The sequence below is a fragment of the Carcharodon carcharias genome, chromosome 3 (genome assembly GCF_017639515.1).
Source record: "Carcharodon carcharias isolate sCarCar2 chromosome 3, sCarCar2.pri, whole genome shotgun sequence".
NCBI classification, from domain to species: Eukaryota; Metazoa; Chordata; class Chondrichthyes; order Lamniformes; family Lamnidae; genus Carcharodon; species Carcharodon carcharias.
The window spans coordinates 183,932,429-183,951,283 of record NC_054469.1 but is presented as its reverse complement, the minus strand read 5'-3'; the positions used below and the strand labels follow the sequence as shown (position 1 = coordinate 183,951,283).

Below are 18,855 nucleotides of genomic sequence, written 5' to 3'. Positions count from 1 at the left end.
TGTGCAGGGGAGAAAGGAGCCTGTTGAAAAGCCTGGAGGCATTTGGGACTTAACCTACAAGGCTACATACATATCTGCTGAGAGAGTAATGTATAAACATAATGTAAAACATTTTCAGTTGTGTCAATTAATTAACGGGGAAACACCTTTTCTGTATTTTGGTGTATTAGTCACTGACAAGTAATGTTACGTCTATATTGATTTTAGTTTGTTACAGTATATGTTTTGAAACGTGAAATCTTGTTGCGTGATTCTTTCCGTTGATCACTGGGCAATTGATAACTTCTAAAGAAAAATATCAGTCTCTACAGGGATTGTAACAAGTGTGTCCTAAAGGAAGAAAGTGGGGTAGAAAAGCAGAGAGATGTAGGGAGGGTATTCCAGAGCAACATAACCTAGACAGCTCAAGCTGTGTTTGCAAATGGGGGAGGGGGTGTTGAGGGTGGGGAGTAGTGCGGGGTGGCAAATGGAATCAAGGATGCAACAATAGACTCATAGACGTTTACAGCACAGAAGGAAGCCATTTGGCCCATCATGTCTACGTCGGTCAACAAAGATTTGACATCACTAATCCCATTTTCCAGCGCTTGGCCCATAGCCCTGGAGGTCATGGCAATGCAAGTGAATATCTAAATACTTAAATGTTACGAGAGTTTCTGACTCAACCACCCTTTTCAGGCAGTGAGTTCCAGACTCCTACCACCTTCTGGGTGAAAAACATTTCTCTTCAACTCCCCTCCTAGCCTTCTACCTCACCTTAAATCTATGCCCCCTGGTTATTGACCCCTTTACTAATGGGAACAGTGCCTTCCCATCCACCCTATCTATGCCCCACATAATCTTATACACCCCTATTAGGTCCTCTCTTGACCATTGCTGCTCCAAGGAAAACAACCCCGACCTATCCAATTTTTCCGCGTAGCTCAGACCCTCCAGCCCAGGCAGAATTCTGGTAATTCTCCTCTGCACCCTCTCCAGTGCAATCACATCCTTCTTATAATGTGACCAGAACTGCATGCAGTACTCCAGCTGTGACCTAACCAGCATTTTATACAGTTCCAGCATAACCTCCCTGCTCTTGTATTTTATACCTCGGCTAATAAAGGCAAGTATCCCATAATGACCAGAATTGGAGGAGCACAAAGTTCTCTGAACTGGAAGATTAGTTCAGACCAGTTTTCTCTCCCCCTTCATAATGCTAATGCACAGTTAAACAGCTTGAGCTGTGCTGTAGCTGTGTTTGCTATGTCATGGTGTTTACCCATTGCTGCAGGTGCCATTACTGATGCTATGGTGCCAGGAGTGATGCAGAAGTGGCCTCTTTCATTTGGGTGGGGTGCATACAGCCAAAGAATAGTTGGAATAGTTGTCTTCGTTATTGGCCTTCTCACTTCAATATGGTCCGTGTCTAACTTGACTTGAGCCGACATGTGTCATCAATTTGTATATTTTTTAAAAAACAGCCTTTGGGACTGGCCTTATGTGGGGAGGCATTAGGACATGTACTTATGTTCTCCTCGTTCGCACACTGTTCTCTCTACTCTCTTTTTATGTTCTCTTCTGGCTGTATACATTGTCTGTCTTTATTTTGCTCATTTTCTTGCATGTGTGTTGTCTTGTGCACCTGTTCTCTTTTCTTGCTTTCTTTCTCTCCTTTCTTCCATTCTGCCCGTTATGTGAATAAGGAGGGTGAGGATGAATTCACTGGCAGCCTTGTCATATTGTGGATCCATTTTCACTGCTATTACAATAACTAAACTTAATTCCTGCCTATAAAAATTTACAAAGCATCCACAATCTGAGTGATTTTCATATAACTTAATTTAGGATAATTGTAATCCTGGAGGAGGAAACCAAACTGCAGAATTTTAAAGCAATTCGTAGAGCCTTTTTAAATTATCATTTATGTTCTGAACGTAATGAAAAAAATAAGAATTGCTGCACAAACAAATGATTCACAGCCCTCAGATTCATTAAGTACTTGTTTTTGTTTTAAATGTTGAGGTTATGTTTTCTAGTTGTCACATTTGTAGTGATCAAAATGATTGAGCTTTGCATCTAAATTCTTATTTGATATCAATAACTGTAGATCAGTGCAAACAGTTTACTTCATCAGTGATACCATAGATGTTGGTATATAAGTTAACCTTTTGAAGCCTCAAAAAAATCCCCCCCACCAAAACAGGGAGTCGACTTACAAGCCGAGTATTAACATGAGCCGCTGGTATTTGCCACATGGGGCATGCTCTTTGTAGGCATGTCTTAAACTTCAATGCATCTTCACAATACAGTCCATATTGCCTGCTTGATCCCTTGCACCCAAACATTAGATACTGGCAACAAAAACATCCATTTGTGGGGTGAAAAATTGAGACTGACTACTATTGTGAGTAAAGCATGTCGTGGCTGAAATGGGGAGTGGTGGGGTTGGCTTATTTGCTCAGTATTTGCAAATACATGATTTTTTGGGGCTAAAAAATTGGGTTGTCTTATATGTTGGGTGGACTTATACATCATGATCTATGGCATCTATAATTTAGGTGCCTCTGGTCCTATTAGTAACATAAAGGAGTATTTCAGACCATACAAGACAAGGAACAGGCATACAAGTGTTAGAGGCAATACAGAGAAGATTCATCAAGCTGAACTATAATGTAGAAGTCTAAGTTCTAAATGGTGGTAAATTAGGAATTGCAGTTAAGGAAAGAGTCTAAGGAATCCAAATGCACAAATTATTAGAAATGGGTGAAGAAAACAATCAGAGGCTAATGGAACGTTGGCCTTTGACTCATGGGGTTATGGAACACGGTAGGGTAGGGATGCTTCAGTTGTACAGAGCCTTGGTCAAAACACCACCTGGAGTAATGCATTCCGATTTGGGCATCACACGTCCAGAATGATGATATTGCCTTCAAGTCCAAATTCACCAGAATGATGTTGGGGCTCAAAGGGTTTAATGAAATGGTTGCATAAACTTGGGTTGTATTCCCTTGTGTTTCAATAGTTAAGAGGTGATCTGATTGATAGCTTAAATGAATAAGCTATTTCCTCTGGTGGGTCAATCATGAACCAAGAAACACAATCTTAAAATTAGAACTAGATACTTTAAGAGTGAAACTAGGAGACACTTTTTTGCACAAATGGTAGTAGAAATTAAGAACTCCACCTCCCATCCACCTGCCCAAAAGAATGGATGCCATGGCAATTGAAGCCTTCAGGTCTGAGTTGTGTAGCGTTTTCAGGTAAATTATCAAGGGGTTTTCTACATCACAACAGCGACTATATTTAAAATAAAGTACTGAATTGCTGCAAAGGGCTTTGAGGTGTCTAGTGGTCATTAAAAGCACTTTATAAATTCAAGTCTTTGTAAGGAGCAAGTTAAATGGGGTTAGAGCACAGATCAGATCGATCCAATTGAATGCAGGCTTGAAAGGTATAGGTCATTCAACTTGTTCCCAATCTTTCCTATGAGGAAAGACTGAAGTCTTAAGCTCTCCCATTTGTCCCATTCCTCCCCCTTTCCTTGTAATGCCATTTTAAAAGTTACTGTTGAATCTACTACTCTTTCAGGCAATACATTCAAGATCATGGTGTAAAATGATTCCTTCTCATTGCCACTTTGGTTCTTTTGCCGGTTACTTTAAATCTGTCCTCTGGTTACTTATCCTGTTGCCAGTGAATACCATTTTTCCTTATTTACTCTGCCAAACCCACCATAATTTTCAAAACCTTTTCATTAAAACTTTCTCTTATTCTTCACTGCTCCATGGATAATGATTCCAGTTTCTCTGATCTCTCCGCAACCAAAGTCCCTAACATTGCTTCTGAGCTGTGTTACTCTGCAGTAATTGGGAATGTGCTGCACAGGAAACAAACAGGCTGTGCAAAAGCAGCCGTCCCTTTAAGGAGTGAGCATGTATTGCTGTGTAGCTATTTTAGAGAGACAGCGCAATGTAACAAATGGGTCTCATACAAAGAGAAATAAGAGGGAATATTGGCCTGATTTCTGCTGTAACACGAGTAAATCTCTTCACTCTTTCTAAGGCCTTGACTTCTTGCCTCAAGTGGCACCCAGAATTGGACGCACTACTCCAGTTGAGTCTTAACCAGTGATTTATTAAAGTTTAAGCATATCTTTCTTAATTTGTACTTTTTTTCTCCATTAATAAAAACAAGAATCTTGAATGTTTTTTGAACAGTTTTATTGACTTGTCCTGCTACCATGAAAGACTTGGATTTGCAAAGAGAAACTTCAGTTGCAGTCCCCTAATCTTCCTGCAGGAGACCTTTTCTTCTAGCACTGAATTTAGTTCTGTTTCCTGTAGTATAAGTACATTTCGCTTTTGATCTGGCCACATGCATAAACATTTCACTTTCTAAGTTAAACATCATTAACCAAACATGAGGCCCATTCTTCTGGCAACCCTTTGAGATCGCTGTGCTTCTCCAGTTCGGGCACCTTGCGCATTTCCGTTTTTAATCATTCCCTTTTGTAATCATGCCTGGAGCTGCCCAAGCCCTAAGCTATGGAATTCCCTTGTTAAACCCCTCTCTCTCACTCTCCTTCTTTAAAACCCTCCTTAGAATCTTTCTCTGACCAAGCTTTTGGTCATCTGTTCTAATATCTCCTGATGTGATTCAGTGTCAGATTTTTTGATAACTCTTCTGTTATACCTTGGAATTTTACTATTTTAAAGGTGCTATATAAATGCAAGCTGTTGTTCCAATACATCAAAATCTGTCTACAGTAGTCGAGCATCATCTACAGTTTTGGCACGTCTACATATGTTGGTATCATACGTAAATATATGGCTCTTCCCCCACCACCCCCCGACACCTAAAAGAAAAAATACATAAAAATATGGTTCATTCCCCTGGCCCCTCCCCCCCCACCACCACTCCCGGATACTCACACCTGAAAAAATAATGAAAATAGAACAAGGATCCTAATATCGATTGGGGGGTGGGGGGTGGGGGGGTGCGCAGAAAGTGTTGCAAGGGATAAAATATGGGAAGAACAAAGCAATCCATTCTCCTCTGCACACTGTAGCTCTGTTTGCTAGATTCCAGGTGAACCACAATCTGAAAATGTCATCATGACCTTGTTGATAGGCGGTGCTTACTCTTGCATTATCTAAAGCCCCAACACCTGTGGTGTTCATTTGTTTTTCCCCAACTGAAGGCTCTCTCAACTGCTTGGTTGCTTGTCAAAATTTTGATGTGAAATCTCCTGGCTCTCTGCAGGAATAAGTTGATTAGTTAGAATTAGAGTATCAATCATTCTGTTAACTGTCTGACCTGCATTTCTTTTTATGGTTTCCCAGGAGTTGGATGGTGATCCATCTTTAGGTCTTACGGCAATGCTAGCGAATATGTTTTTTTGACAGTGATTGAGAGCAAACAAACAAACGTTAGCATAGAAAGGATCTTAAGGCACTGTTCGGAACTTACATTCAGCACATTGTGTGTGCCCTATCGGGGCTGTCATTTGTAGAGAAATCTGTGGTACTGATCCATCCAGTATATTAATTGCATCAAATCAAACTTAAGTGCCTTCATAATTGGAGCAGCATTCCTTCACTAGCATCAGCCAAAAACTTTTAAATAGTGCACAATGCAATAGCTCATCATAATCACTGGCATTCCTAATCCTTACCTGTTACCTAAATATGGTGAAAAGAACATGTATTTATGTAGTGCCTATCACATTCAAAGATATTGCAAAAAGTGCTTGACAGCTAATTAATAACTTTTTGAAATGCATTGATTTATGTTTTCAAATATGGCAGTCAGTTTGTGCAAAACAAGGTCCCATGAGTGGTATTGAGAATGACCATTTTATTTTTTTTATTGGACAGTGATTTTTGGCCAGGACACGTAGAGAGTTGTATGGTTAATTTTGAATAGTGCCATGGGAGCTTTTACACCTGTCTAAACAAGCAGATGGGGCTTCTATTTAATGTAAGTTTGAAGGATGGCACCTTTGACTTTGCAGCACTCTGAATACATTGCACCAGAATGTCCGCTTCAACAATTAGCTCGAATCTTGGAAGTAGAGCTTGAGCCCATAATATTTTGATTCCGAGATGAGGATGTGACCACTTGAGCCAAGCTGAGACTTAGACTTGCAAAATTTTCTTCCAGCACAAAGCTGTAAGGCATCATTGTTTTAAGCCTAAAACAAAAACAGAATTACCTGGAAAAACTCAGCAGGTCTGGCAGCATCGGCGGAGAAGAAAAGAGTTGACGTTTCGAGTCCTCATGACCCTTCGACAGAACTTGAGTTCGAGTCCAGGAAAGAGCTGAAATATAAGCTGGTTTAAGGTGTGTGTGTGGGGGGCGGAGAGATAGAGAGACAGAGAGGTGGAGGGGGTTGGTGTGGTTGTAGCGACAAACAAGCAGTGATAGAAGCAGATCATCAAAAGATGTCAACAACAATAGTACAATAGAACACATAGGTGTTAAAGTTAAAGTTGGTGATATTATCTAAACGAATGTGCTAATTAAGAATGGATGGTAGGGCACTCAAGGTATAGCTCTAGTGGTTTTTTTTTTATTTTATATAATGGAAATAGGTGGGAAAAGGAAAATCTTTATAATTTATTGGGAAAAAAAAAGAAGGGGGAAACAGAAAGGGGGTGGGGATGGGGGAGGGGACTCACGACCTAAAGTTGTTGAATTCAATATTCAGTCCGGAAGGCTGTAAAGTCCCTAGTCGGAAGATGAGGTGTTGTTCCTCCAGTTTGCGTTGGGCTTCACTGGAACAATGCAGCAAGCCAAGGACAGACATGTGGGCAAGAGAGCAGGGTGGAGTGTTAAAATGGCAAGCGACAGGGAGGTTTGGGTCATTCTTGCGGACAGACCGCAGGTATTCTGCAAAGCGGTCGCCCAGTTTACGTTTGGTCTCTCCAATGTAGAGGAGACCACATTGGGAGCAACAAATGCAGTAGACTAAGTTGGGGGAAATGCAAGTGAAATGCTGCTTCACTTGAAAGGAGTGTTTGGGTCCTTGGACGGTGAGGAGAGAGGAAGTGAAGGGGCAGGTGTTGCATCTTTTGCGTGGGCAAGGGGTTGTGCCATAGGAGGGGGTTGAGGAGTAGGGGGTGATGGAGGAGTGGACCAGGGTGTCCCGGAGGGAGCGATCCCTACGGAATGCCGATAAGGGGGGTGAAGGGAAGATGTGTTTGGTAGTGGCATCATGCTGGAGTTGGCGGAAATGGCGGAGGATGATCCTTTGAATGCGGAGGCTGGTGGGGTGATAAGTGAGGACAAGGGGGACCCTATCATGTTTCTGGGAGGGAGGAGAAGGAGTGAGGGCGGATGCGCGGGAGATGGGCCGGACACGGTTGAGGGCCCTGTCAACGACCGTGGGTGGAAAACCTCGGTTAAGGAAGAAGGAGGACATGTCAGAGGAACTGTTTTTGAATGTAGCATCATCGGAACAGATGCGACGGAGGCGAAGGAACTGAGAGAATGGGATGGAGTCCTTACAGGAAGTGGGGTGTGAGGAGCTGTAGTCGAGATAGCTGTGGGTGTCGGTGGGTTTGTAATGGATATTGGTGGACAGTCTATCACCAGAGATTGAGACAGAGAGGTCAAGGAAGGGAAGGGAAGTGTCAGAGATGGACCACGTGAAAATGATGGAGGGGTGGAGATTGGAAGCAAAATTAATAAATTTTTCCAAGTCCTGACGAGAGCATGAAGCAGCACCGAAATAATCATCAATGTACCGGAGAAAGAGTTGTGGAAGGGGGCCGGAGTAGGACTGCAACAAGGAATGTTCCACATACCCCATAAAGAGACAGGCATAGCTGGGGCCCATGCGGGTACCCATAGCCACACCTTTTATTTGGAGGAAGTGAGAGGAGTTGAACCTGCTGAGTTTTTCCAGGTAATTCTGTTTTTGTTTTGGATTTCCAGCATCCGCAGTTTTTTTGTTTTTATCATTGTTTTAAGCCTATCTGCTGAGTGCTCATTGGTATCACCCGGTGCTGAGCAAATGTCAGCAGTGACTGGCAACGGGCTGTATGTAACAAACGGCCACTTGATTTCCAAGTAGCTAATTATTCAGTTTGCACTTTCAACGCTTTTAACTTGAGCTTATAGTAGAAGAGCAGTTTCTATAGATAGTCTCCTGAACCTGTGAAACTTTTTTCATCCACAGACCACTTAGGCAGGGCAAAAGACCTGGATCTTTAGGATTAACTACCGATCCTATTCCATGCACTTTCGCTTGCCATCCTATAAAAACCATTAGAATTAATGGGAAATATGGCGCTGCTTTTAATGAGACACCTGAGATAATGGTTCCAAGCTGGAGAGTTTCAGTCTCATGTCAAACTCTATGTTCAGCTATTCCTGTTGTTCATTTTGAAAATTAGATCTCGCTATTGTGTGCTGTAACAATAATATTGATCTTGCTTATAAAATGACTTGTGCTGCATTTGTGGAAGCTGGACTGGTTGTGTAACATCATGAGTGCTGGGATAAGGGCTTTGGCCTGTTCTCTCGTATAGCCATGGCCATGTCATTGTATGTCAGTGCCTTGCATTTTGGACCAGCGTGCAGACTACCTGGAGGACCTTTGTGGACCACACTTTGCGAACCACTGACTCTGCCCTTTCAATGTGCCGAGCAATATATGTGGATTGGCAATTACCCTTTAATTATAACACATAAGAGATCCTGCTGGATGTCCACACCTCTTTGAAGGATTGTAAATGCCATACTGTTAAGTCTTTGTATTCAGGTTTTTCAAAGAAATGAAGATGGGATCATCTCCAAAGGTTTATGGTACCCACTTCAGAATGTGTGTCTTGCATAGTCTCTTGGTCGGTAAGGTTTTTGAATGAAACATTGTTTTATAGCCTTTCTGATACAGTACGATACATGGATAATACAATTCCAATGCAGACTCATTAAGCTCAGATGATCCATACTGAGCCAAACTACAGAGCAGAAATAAAAACAAAAACCTGCGGATGCTGGAAATCCAAAACAAAATCAGAATTTCCTGGAAAAACTCAGCAGGTCTGGTAGCATCGGCGGTGAAGATAAGAGTTGATGTTTCGAGTCCTCATGACCCTTCCACAGAACCAGTTCTTCCAGTTCTGTGGAAGGGTCATGAGGACTCGAAACGTCAACTCTTTTCTTCTCTGCCGATGCTGCCAGACCTGCTGAGTTTTTCCAGGTAATTCTGTTTTTGTACAGGGCAGAAACGTTGCTTTAATTTGGGACATGATCTGTTTTGTTCATAAAGAAAGTTTCATGAAACAGGTGTTGAGACATCTTAATAGCTTGGCTGTTGCAGATAGTACATTTTGTTAATTCTCTTAATCTATATGTTAAAGAACTTGACATTGCTTCCAAGCAATAGTTGACTTAGAGTAAGGACGATAGCATCTATAATGAAAACTGGCTGACTGCTATGAGTAAATCTAGCAAGTTTTACACATTGGCCACTCCATGACAGATAAGTTTATAGGCAAGTTAGGATGGAGCAGTTGCATGTTGCCAGCCAGGAAAGCTGGAAATGACAAATTTAGTGGAATGGCCTCATTAAGTTTTATTTAAACTCTTTCCCTGAGTGATGCAGCCAAACAGATTGAGAGTCTGGCTAGCTGCTGGATGAAAAGCTGCAATCCGAGACTGTGGGCTGGATGGCTGCTTTCTGTGCCGTAACCATTTTACAATTCCTATGACGATCAGGGTATGGTGGGGGTGCTTGGAATGTAGAAGTGAGATAAGGAGGGAGAGATCATGGGGCTTGATAGATAATGGCAAATATATGCTTGATGGGCTGGGGAAAGTACTCTTGCTCCTCCTGACCCATTTTGGTGCTCTGAAAAGCAGTTCTCTGCTGGATTTGACAGGTCCTGCCTCCTTTCAGCTGTTGCATTTCCTGAGCCTTAGGAAACCTGGTTTATGTTTTTTGAAGTCAATTTACTCCCAAACTCTGGAAGATCTAAGTCTTATTTAAATATTGTAATCATGGGCTTTTTTCTATTCTTTCATGGGGTGTGAGCATTGCTGACATGACCAGCATTTGTTGTCCATTCCTAATTGCCCTGAAGAACATGGTGGTGAGCTGCTTCCTTGAACTCGGCAGTGCATGTTGTGTAGGTACACCTATAGTGCTGTTAGGGAGTGAGTTCCAGGACCTTTATCCAGCAACAGTAAAGAAACATGATATAGTTCCAAGTCAGGATGGTGCGTGGCTTAGATGGGAACTTGCAGGTGGTGATGTTCCCATGTGTCTGCTGCCCTTGTCTTTCTAGGTGTAGATGTTGTGGATTTGAATGGTGCTGTCCAAGGAGGCTTGGTGAGTTACTGCAGTGCACCTATTATATAGTATACATTGTAATGGTGGAGGGAGTGAAATTTTAAGGTGGTGGATGGGGTGTTGATCAAGTGGGCTGTTTTGTCTTGGATTCTGTTAAGCTTCTTGAGTGTTGTTGGAGTCGCACTTATCTAGCCAAGTGAAGATTATTTCATCACACTCCTGACTTGTGCCTTTGGTTAGGCTTTGGGAGTAAGCAGGTGAGTTACTTGCCACAGAATTCCCAATCTCTGACTTGCTCTTGTAGCCACAGTATTTATAGGCTGATTCAGTTAAGTTTCTGGCCAGTGGTTCCCCCAGGATGTTGAGGGGGTTCAGTGATGGTTTTACTATTGATAATGTCAAGGGAAGATGGTTAGCTTCTCTTTTGTCAGAAAAGGTCATTACCTAGTACCTGTACGGCAAGAATGTTATTTGCTCCTTATCAGTCTGAGCCTGAATGTTGTCCAGATTTTGCTGTATGTCGGCACAGACTTCTTCAGTATCTGAGGAGTGGTACTGAATGCACTGTGCAAACATCTCCACTTCTGACCTTGTGATGGAGGGAAGGCCATTGAAGTAGCCAAAGAAGGCTGCACGTCAGGCACTACCCTGAGGAACTTTGCAATGATGCCTTGGAGCTGAAATGATTTGCCTCTCCAGAGTGGTTTACCTGGCTTGGGCAACCACAAACCACCTGCAGAGAAGCCAGAAGTTGCACCGTTCGTGGTTGACTAAGACCAGATTTCAGAAGGTTACTGCTGTTAAATCTTCCCCTCGACTTTGACCCTATTTCACTCACTGTGAGTGGCAGTCCCCTCCCTCCAGAGATACAGGTAGTTGAATGTGAATAATCTAGAAGGTCAAATTAAAGTTACATCCAGAAATCCCACAGTAACTTTTAGGGCTAGTAAAACCTAACTGCTTTCACTCATGATGATCATAAGAGCAGGAGTATGTTATTCAAACCTATAAGCCTGTTCTGCCATTCAGTGCAAGCATTGCTGATCTGTACTTCACCTCTGTTTCCAATATTCATAGACATTTGCTAGGCAAGGGAATCAATCTCAGCATCTGTATCCAGTATGTGGTTGCCTTGGAACTTGTCAAGTCAAGTCAAGTCAGCTAAGACTCCTATAGTATGTTAAGATTGCATACCATTCAAAGAATGAAAAAATATCTGCAAGATGGTAATTTACCTTTACTAAAATTCAAAAAATGTCTCGAGTATAACGCCTGCTTCTAGCAAGATATGTAAGTAAACTTGCTTATCCACTCAGGCCTGTGTGGGGCCTTGTCCTATGTTTAACATGTTGTATCAATGTAAGTTGTTTGGATGCAAATGACCAATTTGGGTTGATTACGACTGAAAATAGGCTTTTGTATTATTTAGAAATTGGCATAAGCCTTGCGGTTCTCTAGACCAAGACTGCTTTAATGACAAAAACAAAAACAGAATTACCTGGAAAAACTCAGCAGGTCTGGCAGCATCAGCGGAGAAGAAAAGAGTTGACGTTTCGAGTCCTCGTGATCCTTCGACAGAACTTGAGTTCGAGTCCAAGAAAGAGTTGAAATATAAGCTGGTTTAAGGTGTGTGTGTGGGGGGCGGAGAGAGAGAGAGAGAGAGGTGGAGTGGGGGGGTGTGGTTGTAGGGACAAACAAGCAGTGATAGAAGCAGATCATCAAAAGATGTCAACAACAATAGAACAAAAGAACACATAGGTGTTAAAGTTAAAGTTGGTGATATCTAAACGAATGTGCTAATTAAGAATGGATGGTAGGGCACTCAAGGTATAGCTCTAGTGGGGGTGGGGAGAGCATAAAAGATGTAAAATAAATAAATAAATATTTTTTTTTCCTTTTTCTCTTTTTATAATGGAAATAGGTGGGAAAAGAAAAATCTATATAATTTATTGGAAAAAAAAAGAAAAGGAAGGGGGAAACAGAAAGGGGGTGGGGATGGGGGAGGGAGCTCATGACCTAAAGTTGTTGAATTCAATATTCAGTCCAGATGGCTGTAAAGTGCCTAGTCGGAAGATGAGGTGTTGTTCCTCCAGTTTGCGTTGGGCTTCACTGGAACAATGCAGCAAGCCAAGGACAGACATGTGGGCAAGAGAGCAGGGTGGAGTGTTAAAATGGCAAGCGACAGGGAGGTTTGGGTCATTCTTGCGGACAGACCGCAGGTGTTCTGCAAAGCGGTCGCCCAGTTTACGTTTGGTCTCTCCAATGTAGAGGATACCACATTGGGAGCAACGAATGCAGTAGACTAAGTTGGGGGAAATGCAAGTGAAATGCTGCTTCACTTGAAAGGAGTGTTTGGGTCCTTGGACGGTGAGGAGAGAGGAAGTGAAGGGGCAGGTATTGCATCTTTTGCGTGGGCATGGGGTGGTGCCATAGGAGGGGGTTGAGGAGTAGGGGGTGATGGAGGAGTGGACCAGGGTGTCCCGGAGGGAGCGATCCCTACGGAATGCCGATGGGGGGGTGAAGGGAAGATGTGTTTGGTAGTGGCATCATGCTGGAGTTGGCGGAAATGGCGGGGGATGATCCTTTGAATGCGGAGGCTGGTGGGGTGATAAGTGAGGACAAGGGGGACCCTATCATGTTTCTGGGAGGGAGGAGAAGGCATGAGGGCGGATGCGTGGGAGATGGGCCGGACACGGTTGAGGGCCCTGTCAACGACAGTGGGTGGAAAACCTCGGTTAAGGAAGAAGGAGGACATGTCAGAGGAACTGTTTTTGAAGGTAGCATCATCAGAACAGATGCGACGGAGGCGAAGGAACTGAGAGAATGGGATGGAGTCCTTACAGGAAGCGGGGTGTGAGGAGCTGTAGTCAAGGTAGCTGTGGGAGTCAGTAGGCTTGTAATGGATATTGGTGGACAGTCTATCACCAGAGATTGAGACAGAGAGGTCAAGGAAGGGAAGGGAAGTGTCAGAGATGGACCACGTGAAAATGATGGAGGGGTGGAGTTTGGAAGCAAAATTAATAAATTTTTCCAAGTCCCAACGAGAGCATGAAGCGGCACCGAAGTAATCATCGATGTACCGGAGAAAGAGTTGTGGAAGGGGGCCGGAGTAGGACTGGAACAAGGAATGTTCCACATACCCCATAAAGAGACAGGCATAGCTGGGGCCCATGAGGGTACCCATAGCCACACCTTTTATTTGGAGGAAGTGAGAGGAGTTGAAGGAGAAATTGTTCAGCGTGAGAACAAGTTCAGCCAGATGGAGGAGAGTAGTGGTGGATGGGGATTGTTCGGGCCTCTGTTCGAGGAAGAAGCTAAGGGTCCTCAGACCATCCTGGTGGGGGATGGAGGTGTAGAGGGATTGGACGTCCATGGTGAAGAGGAAGCGGTTGGGGCCAGGGAACTGGAAATTGTTGATGTGACGTAAGATGTCAGAGGAATCACGGATGTAGGTGGGAAGGGACTGGACAAGGGGAGAGAGAAGGGAGTCAAGATAACGAGAAATGAGTTCTGTGGGGCAGGAGCAAGCTGAGACGATCGGTATACCAGGGCAGTTCTGTTTGTGGATTTTGGGTAGGAGATGGAAGCGGGCCGTCCAAGGTTGGGCGACTATCAGGTTGGAAGCTGTGGGAGGGAGATCCCACGTGGTCCATCTCTGACACTTCCCTTCCCTTCCTTGACCTCTCTGTCTCAATCTCTGGTGATAGACTGTCCACCAATATCCATTACAAACCCACCGACTCCCACAGCTATCTCGACTACAGCTCCTCACACCCCGCTTCCTGTAAGGACTCCATCCCATTCTCTCAATTCCTTCGCCACCGTCACATCTGTTCCGATGATGCTACCTTCAAAAACAGTTCCTCTGACATGTCCTCCTTCTTCCTTAACCGAGGTTTTCCACCCACGGTCGTTGATAGGGCCCTCAACCGTGTCCGGCCCATCTCCCGCGCATCCGCCCTCACGCCTTCTCCTCCCTCCTAGAAACATGATTGGGTCCCCCTTGTCCTCACTTATCACCCCACCAGCCTCTGCATTCAAAGGATCATCCTCCGCCATTTCCGCCAACTCCAGCATGATGCCACCACCAAACACATCTTCCCTTCACCCCCCCATCGGCATTCCGTAGGGATCGCTCCCTCCGGGACACCCTGGTCCACTCCTCCATCACCCCCTACTCCTCAACCCCCTCCTATGGCACCACCCCATGCCCACGCAAAAGATGCAATACCTGCCCCTTCACTTCCTCTCTCCTCACCGTCCAAGGACCCAAACACTCCTTTCAAGTGAAGCAGCATTTCACTTGCATTTCCCCCAACTTAGTCTACTGCATTCGTTGCTCCCAATGTGGTCTCCTCTACATTGGAGAGACCAAACGTAAACTGGGCGACTGCTTTGCAGAACACCTGCGGTCTGTCCGCAAGAATGACCCAAACCTCCCTGTCGCTTGCCATTTTAACACTCCACCCTGCTCTCTTGCCCACATGTCTGTCCTTGGCTTGCTGCATTGTTCCAGTGAAGCCCAACGCAAACTGGAGGAACAACACCTCATCTTCCGACTAGGCACTTTACAGCCATCTGGACTGAATATTGAATTCAACAACTTTAGGTCATGAGCTCCCTCCCCCATCCCCACCCCCTTTGTTTCCCCCTTACTTTTCTTTTTTTTCCAATAAATTATATAGATTTTCCTTTTCCCACCTATTTCCATTATAAAAAGAGAAAAAGAAAAAAAAAATATTTATTTATTTATTTTACATCTTTTATGCTCTCCCCACCCCACTAGAGCTATACCTTGAGTGCCCTACCATCCATTCTTAATTAGCACATTCGTTTAGATAATATCACCAACCTTTAACTTTAACACCTATGTGTTCTTTTGTTCTATTGTTGTTGACATCTTTTGATGATCTGCTTCTATCACTGCTTGTTTGTCCCTACAACCACACCCCCCCACTCCACCTCTCTCTCTCTCTCTCTCTGCCCCCACACACACACCTTAAACCAGCTTATATTTCAACTCTTTCTTGGACTTGAACTCAAGTTCTGTCGAAGGGTCATGAGGACTTGAAATGTCAACTCTTTTCTTCTCCGCCAATGCTGCCAGACCTGCTGAGTTTTTCCAGGTAATTCTGTTTTTGTTTTTGTTTTGGATTTCCAGCATCCGCAGTTTTTTTGTTTTTATCTCTGCTTTAATGACCTATTTTTCCAACTAAGCTTTCATATATCTCTCCCATTTGTTCCATTTCTGTTTGAGCCTATTTTCTTTACTCCTATTTGTGAAGTGCCTAAAGCTTTTTCTTTTATGCTACAAGTGTGGTATACATTCAAGTTCTTAGATTTTACCTTTGTTCAGAGTTGTATTGCACAGTTTTCATGCCAAAAACGCACCGCTTTAAAGAATGTTCTGATATGGTCAACCTCCATGATAAAAAAAGAACTTGCATTTACAGCCTTGTCACCCTCTCAGGATGTCCCAAAGTGCCTTATAACCAATGTATAGTTTTGACTGTTGTATTGTCCAGACAGGCTAAAATAATTGTGTGAACAGCAAGGCCCCATACAGCTAATGAAGGAATGGATTAGATAATCTCCTTGATATTGGCTGAAGAGAGGGATGTTGGCCAGAACCCTGAGAGAGCAAGTGTCAGTCAACATTATTAATTCACAGACGTTGAATTCAGTCTTCTGACTCAGCTGAGAGTGCAACCAATTGAGTCAAGCTGATGTTTTATTAGGTTTTACCAAGCAAGAAACTGCAGTTGCTGGAAATCTGAAATAAAACCATCCTCGATAGCAATACTTAAGATTATGACTTCCTGTTTTCTCAACTTCAGTTTCTCCTCCACCTTAATTGAGTAGGCCCTCGACTGTGTCCATTCCATTCCTGTACTACTACAGTCACCTCTCCTCCCCACCCCCAATCCAGTCATGATTGGTTTCCTTTTGTCCTCATCTTTCATTCCACTAGCTGCCTCATTCAATGGATCACTGCCATTTTCCCCACCTCAAGCAAGATGCCACCACTAAGCAGGTCCTGCCTCCTCCTCTCCTTTCAGCATTCTTTAGTCTCCATTCCCCCTGGCCCACTCAATAATACCCCATATCCCCTCTCATGGCACCCTCCAATGCCAGCATCTTCCCCATTACCACCTCCCTTCCCATTGTCTATGGCTTCAAATACTACTTCCAGGTGAAACAATAATTTACTCATACTACCACCACTCATGGTGTGGTGATCTCTACACTGGGGAGACCAAACCCAGGTTGGACAACTTTGTTCAGCTTGTGAGCATGATCCTGAAATTCTGGTCACTTGTCATTTTAATTCCCACTCCCACTCTGATCTCAGATAATGCTGCAAAAACTCAGTAGGCCTGGCAGCATCTGTGGAGAAAGAAACAGAGTTAATGCATCGAGCCCATATGACTTCTTCAGAGCTAAGGAGAAGTGTAAATGTGATGGATTTTATACAAGTTAAGAGGGAGGAGGAGGTGGAACAAAATAGGTGGGAAAGGTCAGGAGAGATTAACAAAGATGTCATGGACGCAAGACAAAGGGAGTGTTAATGGTAATGTTAAAATCTAAAGGAGGTGCTGATAGTGCCATAAAGGTAAGATAGCAGAATGTGTTAATAGCAAAAGAATCAGTGCTCTATGAAAGCACAACTAGAAACAAGTGACAGATGGCCCTGCAGGTGGAGCTGTTGGGGAAAAAACAATAATTTTTAAAAAATTATAAGAATAAGTAAATAACATTGAGTTCAACAACTTCAAGCCATGAACTCTACCTTCCATCTTTACTCCCTTTTAAAATCCATTTTAAATTTTTATTTAATTTTTTTTCCCTTTTCCCCAGCCCTGCTGCACAGGGCTATCTGTCACTTCTTTCTATGTTGTGCTTTCATAGAGCACTGACCCTTGTTATGCTATTAACACATTCTGCTATCTTACCTTTATGCCACCAACAGCACCACCTTTGGTGTTTAGCACTACTATTAACACTCCCTTTGTTTTGTGTCTGTGATGTCTTGGGTCAGTCTCTGAGCTCCCACATACCCCTGACCTTCTATTTTGCTCTACCTGCTGCATCCCTTATTAAACTATAAAATCCAGCACATTTCTTCAGAGCTAAAGAGAAGTAGGAGAGTCATACGAACTCAAAACATTAACTCTGTTTCCCTCTCCACAGATGCTGCCACACCTGAGTTTTTTCAGCATTTTTTGTTTTTATTTCAGGTTTCCAGCATCCACAGTATTTTGTTTTTAACCCACTCTGATCTCTCTGTTCTTGGCCTTGTAGAAGTACAGGAAATGGAGTGGACACGGTTGAGGGCCTGGCCAGTCAAGGTGGAGGAAAATCTGAAGTTGAGAGAAAAGGAAGACATTATAGCTCAATGTAAGCTCAAGCACCTCATTAGCCATCTGGACTCAACATTGAGGTTCAACAATTTCAGATCATAACCCCTGCCCTCATTTTTCGAATGGCAGTTGTTATTCTGCTATACCCATTTACACCACCTCTAGGCCTATCTTTGTTTCTTTACTTGCCCCATTACCATATTCTTTTGCCTTGCATCATCCCTTTTATCATTTAATCTCTTCAGCCTTCCACTCTGTCACAGACCTTCCCTTTTGTTCTTCCCTCCACTCTATTCCCTGCCTCTGTGCTTGCTTAAAAGCTATTATACCTAACCTTTTTGAATTTTGGCAAAAGGTGATTGACCTGAGATGTTTAACTCTTGTTCTCTCCTCTCAGATGCTGCCAGACATAGTTCTAGCGGTTATTGTTTTTATTACTTTAAAAGGTTTTAATGTTCTATGTTTAAGTCGCTAATGGATCTTGGCACCCCAATTACTCTGTTGCATTTTAGGCAAGGTTATTAAGTATTTGCTGTAGCATGTAAGTTGTTTTAGTGTGAGACATAACTGATTTATGGGAGACTTTCCTGAGAAGCCAAATGTCCTTTCAATCACTATTGTAGCTGCCCATTGTTTCAAAACTAATACTTAGGGGCTACTTTGAACATTTAAATCTTCTCTTCTAATTTAAACGGGAGTGATTCATGTTATGATGGAACACCTTTTTTTGTATAACAATGCCAACAGTAAAATAATTTGCCATAATTGAGTTACACCCATTGTGTTTTTGGAAATGAGGGTACTTGGGTTCTTTATCAGGACTTGTTTACAGATGTGATGCTCAAAGAAACTGTTCCCTTCTCCCTTGTGGATAAACTTTATCTGTTGGCTTGCATTCCAATTAGGACTGGCTTCTTTTACGTATCTGATGCTGGCACTGAAACATACTGCTTATCTTATTGCTTATCTTCGCAACTAAAGGCAGTGAGTGGCTTGCGTACTTGAGGATTAGACAATTGTAGAGGTTTGGAAATTTCTTTCAGTATGTTTTCTCTTCTAAGAATTTGATGGGGGGTAGAGAGACATTTTACCCTCCTGGGCCCTTTTGACGTTGGGTGATATGGGAGTCACCTACCTGCAACCTCACTAAGTTTGTATTTCATTCTAGCCAAATTTCAAGTTAGGCAAAATTAGTGTTAATTAGACACAAAA

The 18,855-nt window shown here is 43.1% G+C and overlaps 1 protein-coding gene across 5 annotated transcripts in view; it reads left to right on the top strand.

The window, feature by feature from the left end:
* jarid2b (jumonji, AT rich interactive domain 2b) overlaps positions 1 to 18,855 on the top strand; it is a 414,508-nt gene that overhangs the window by 236,462 nt on the left and 159,191 nt on the right. For 2 of the 5 annotated variants that reach the window (XM_041183794.1, XM_041183796.1), the window contains one exon: positions 17,585 to 17,680. The exons of the other annotated variants lie outside the window; for them this stretch is intronic. In XM_041183794.1, the coding sequence (XP_041039728.1) occupies positions 17,585 to 17,680 (96 nt within the window). The remainder of the gene's footprint in view (positions 1 to 17,584; positions 17,681 to 18,855) is intronic. 5 annotated transcript variants of the gene reach the window in all.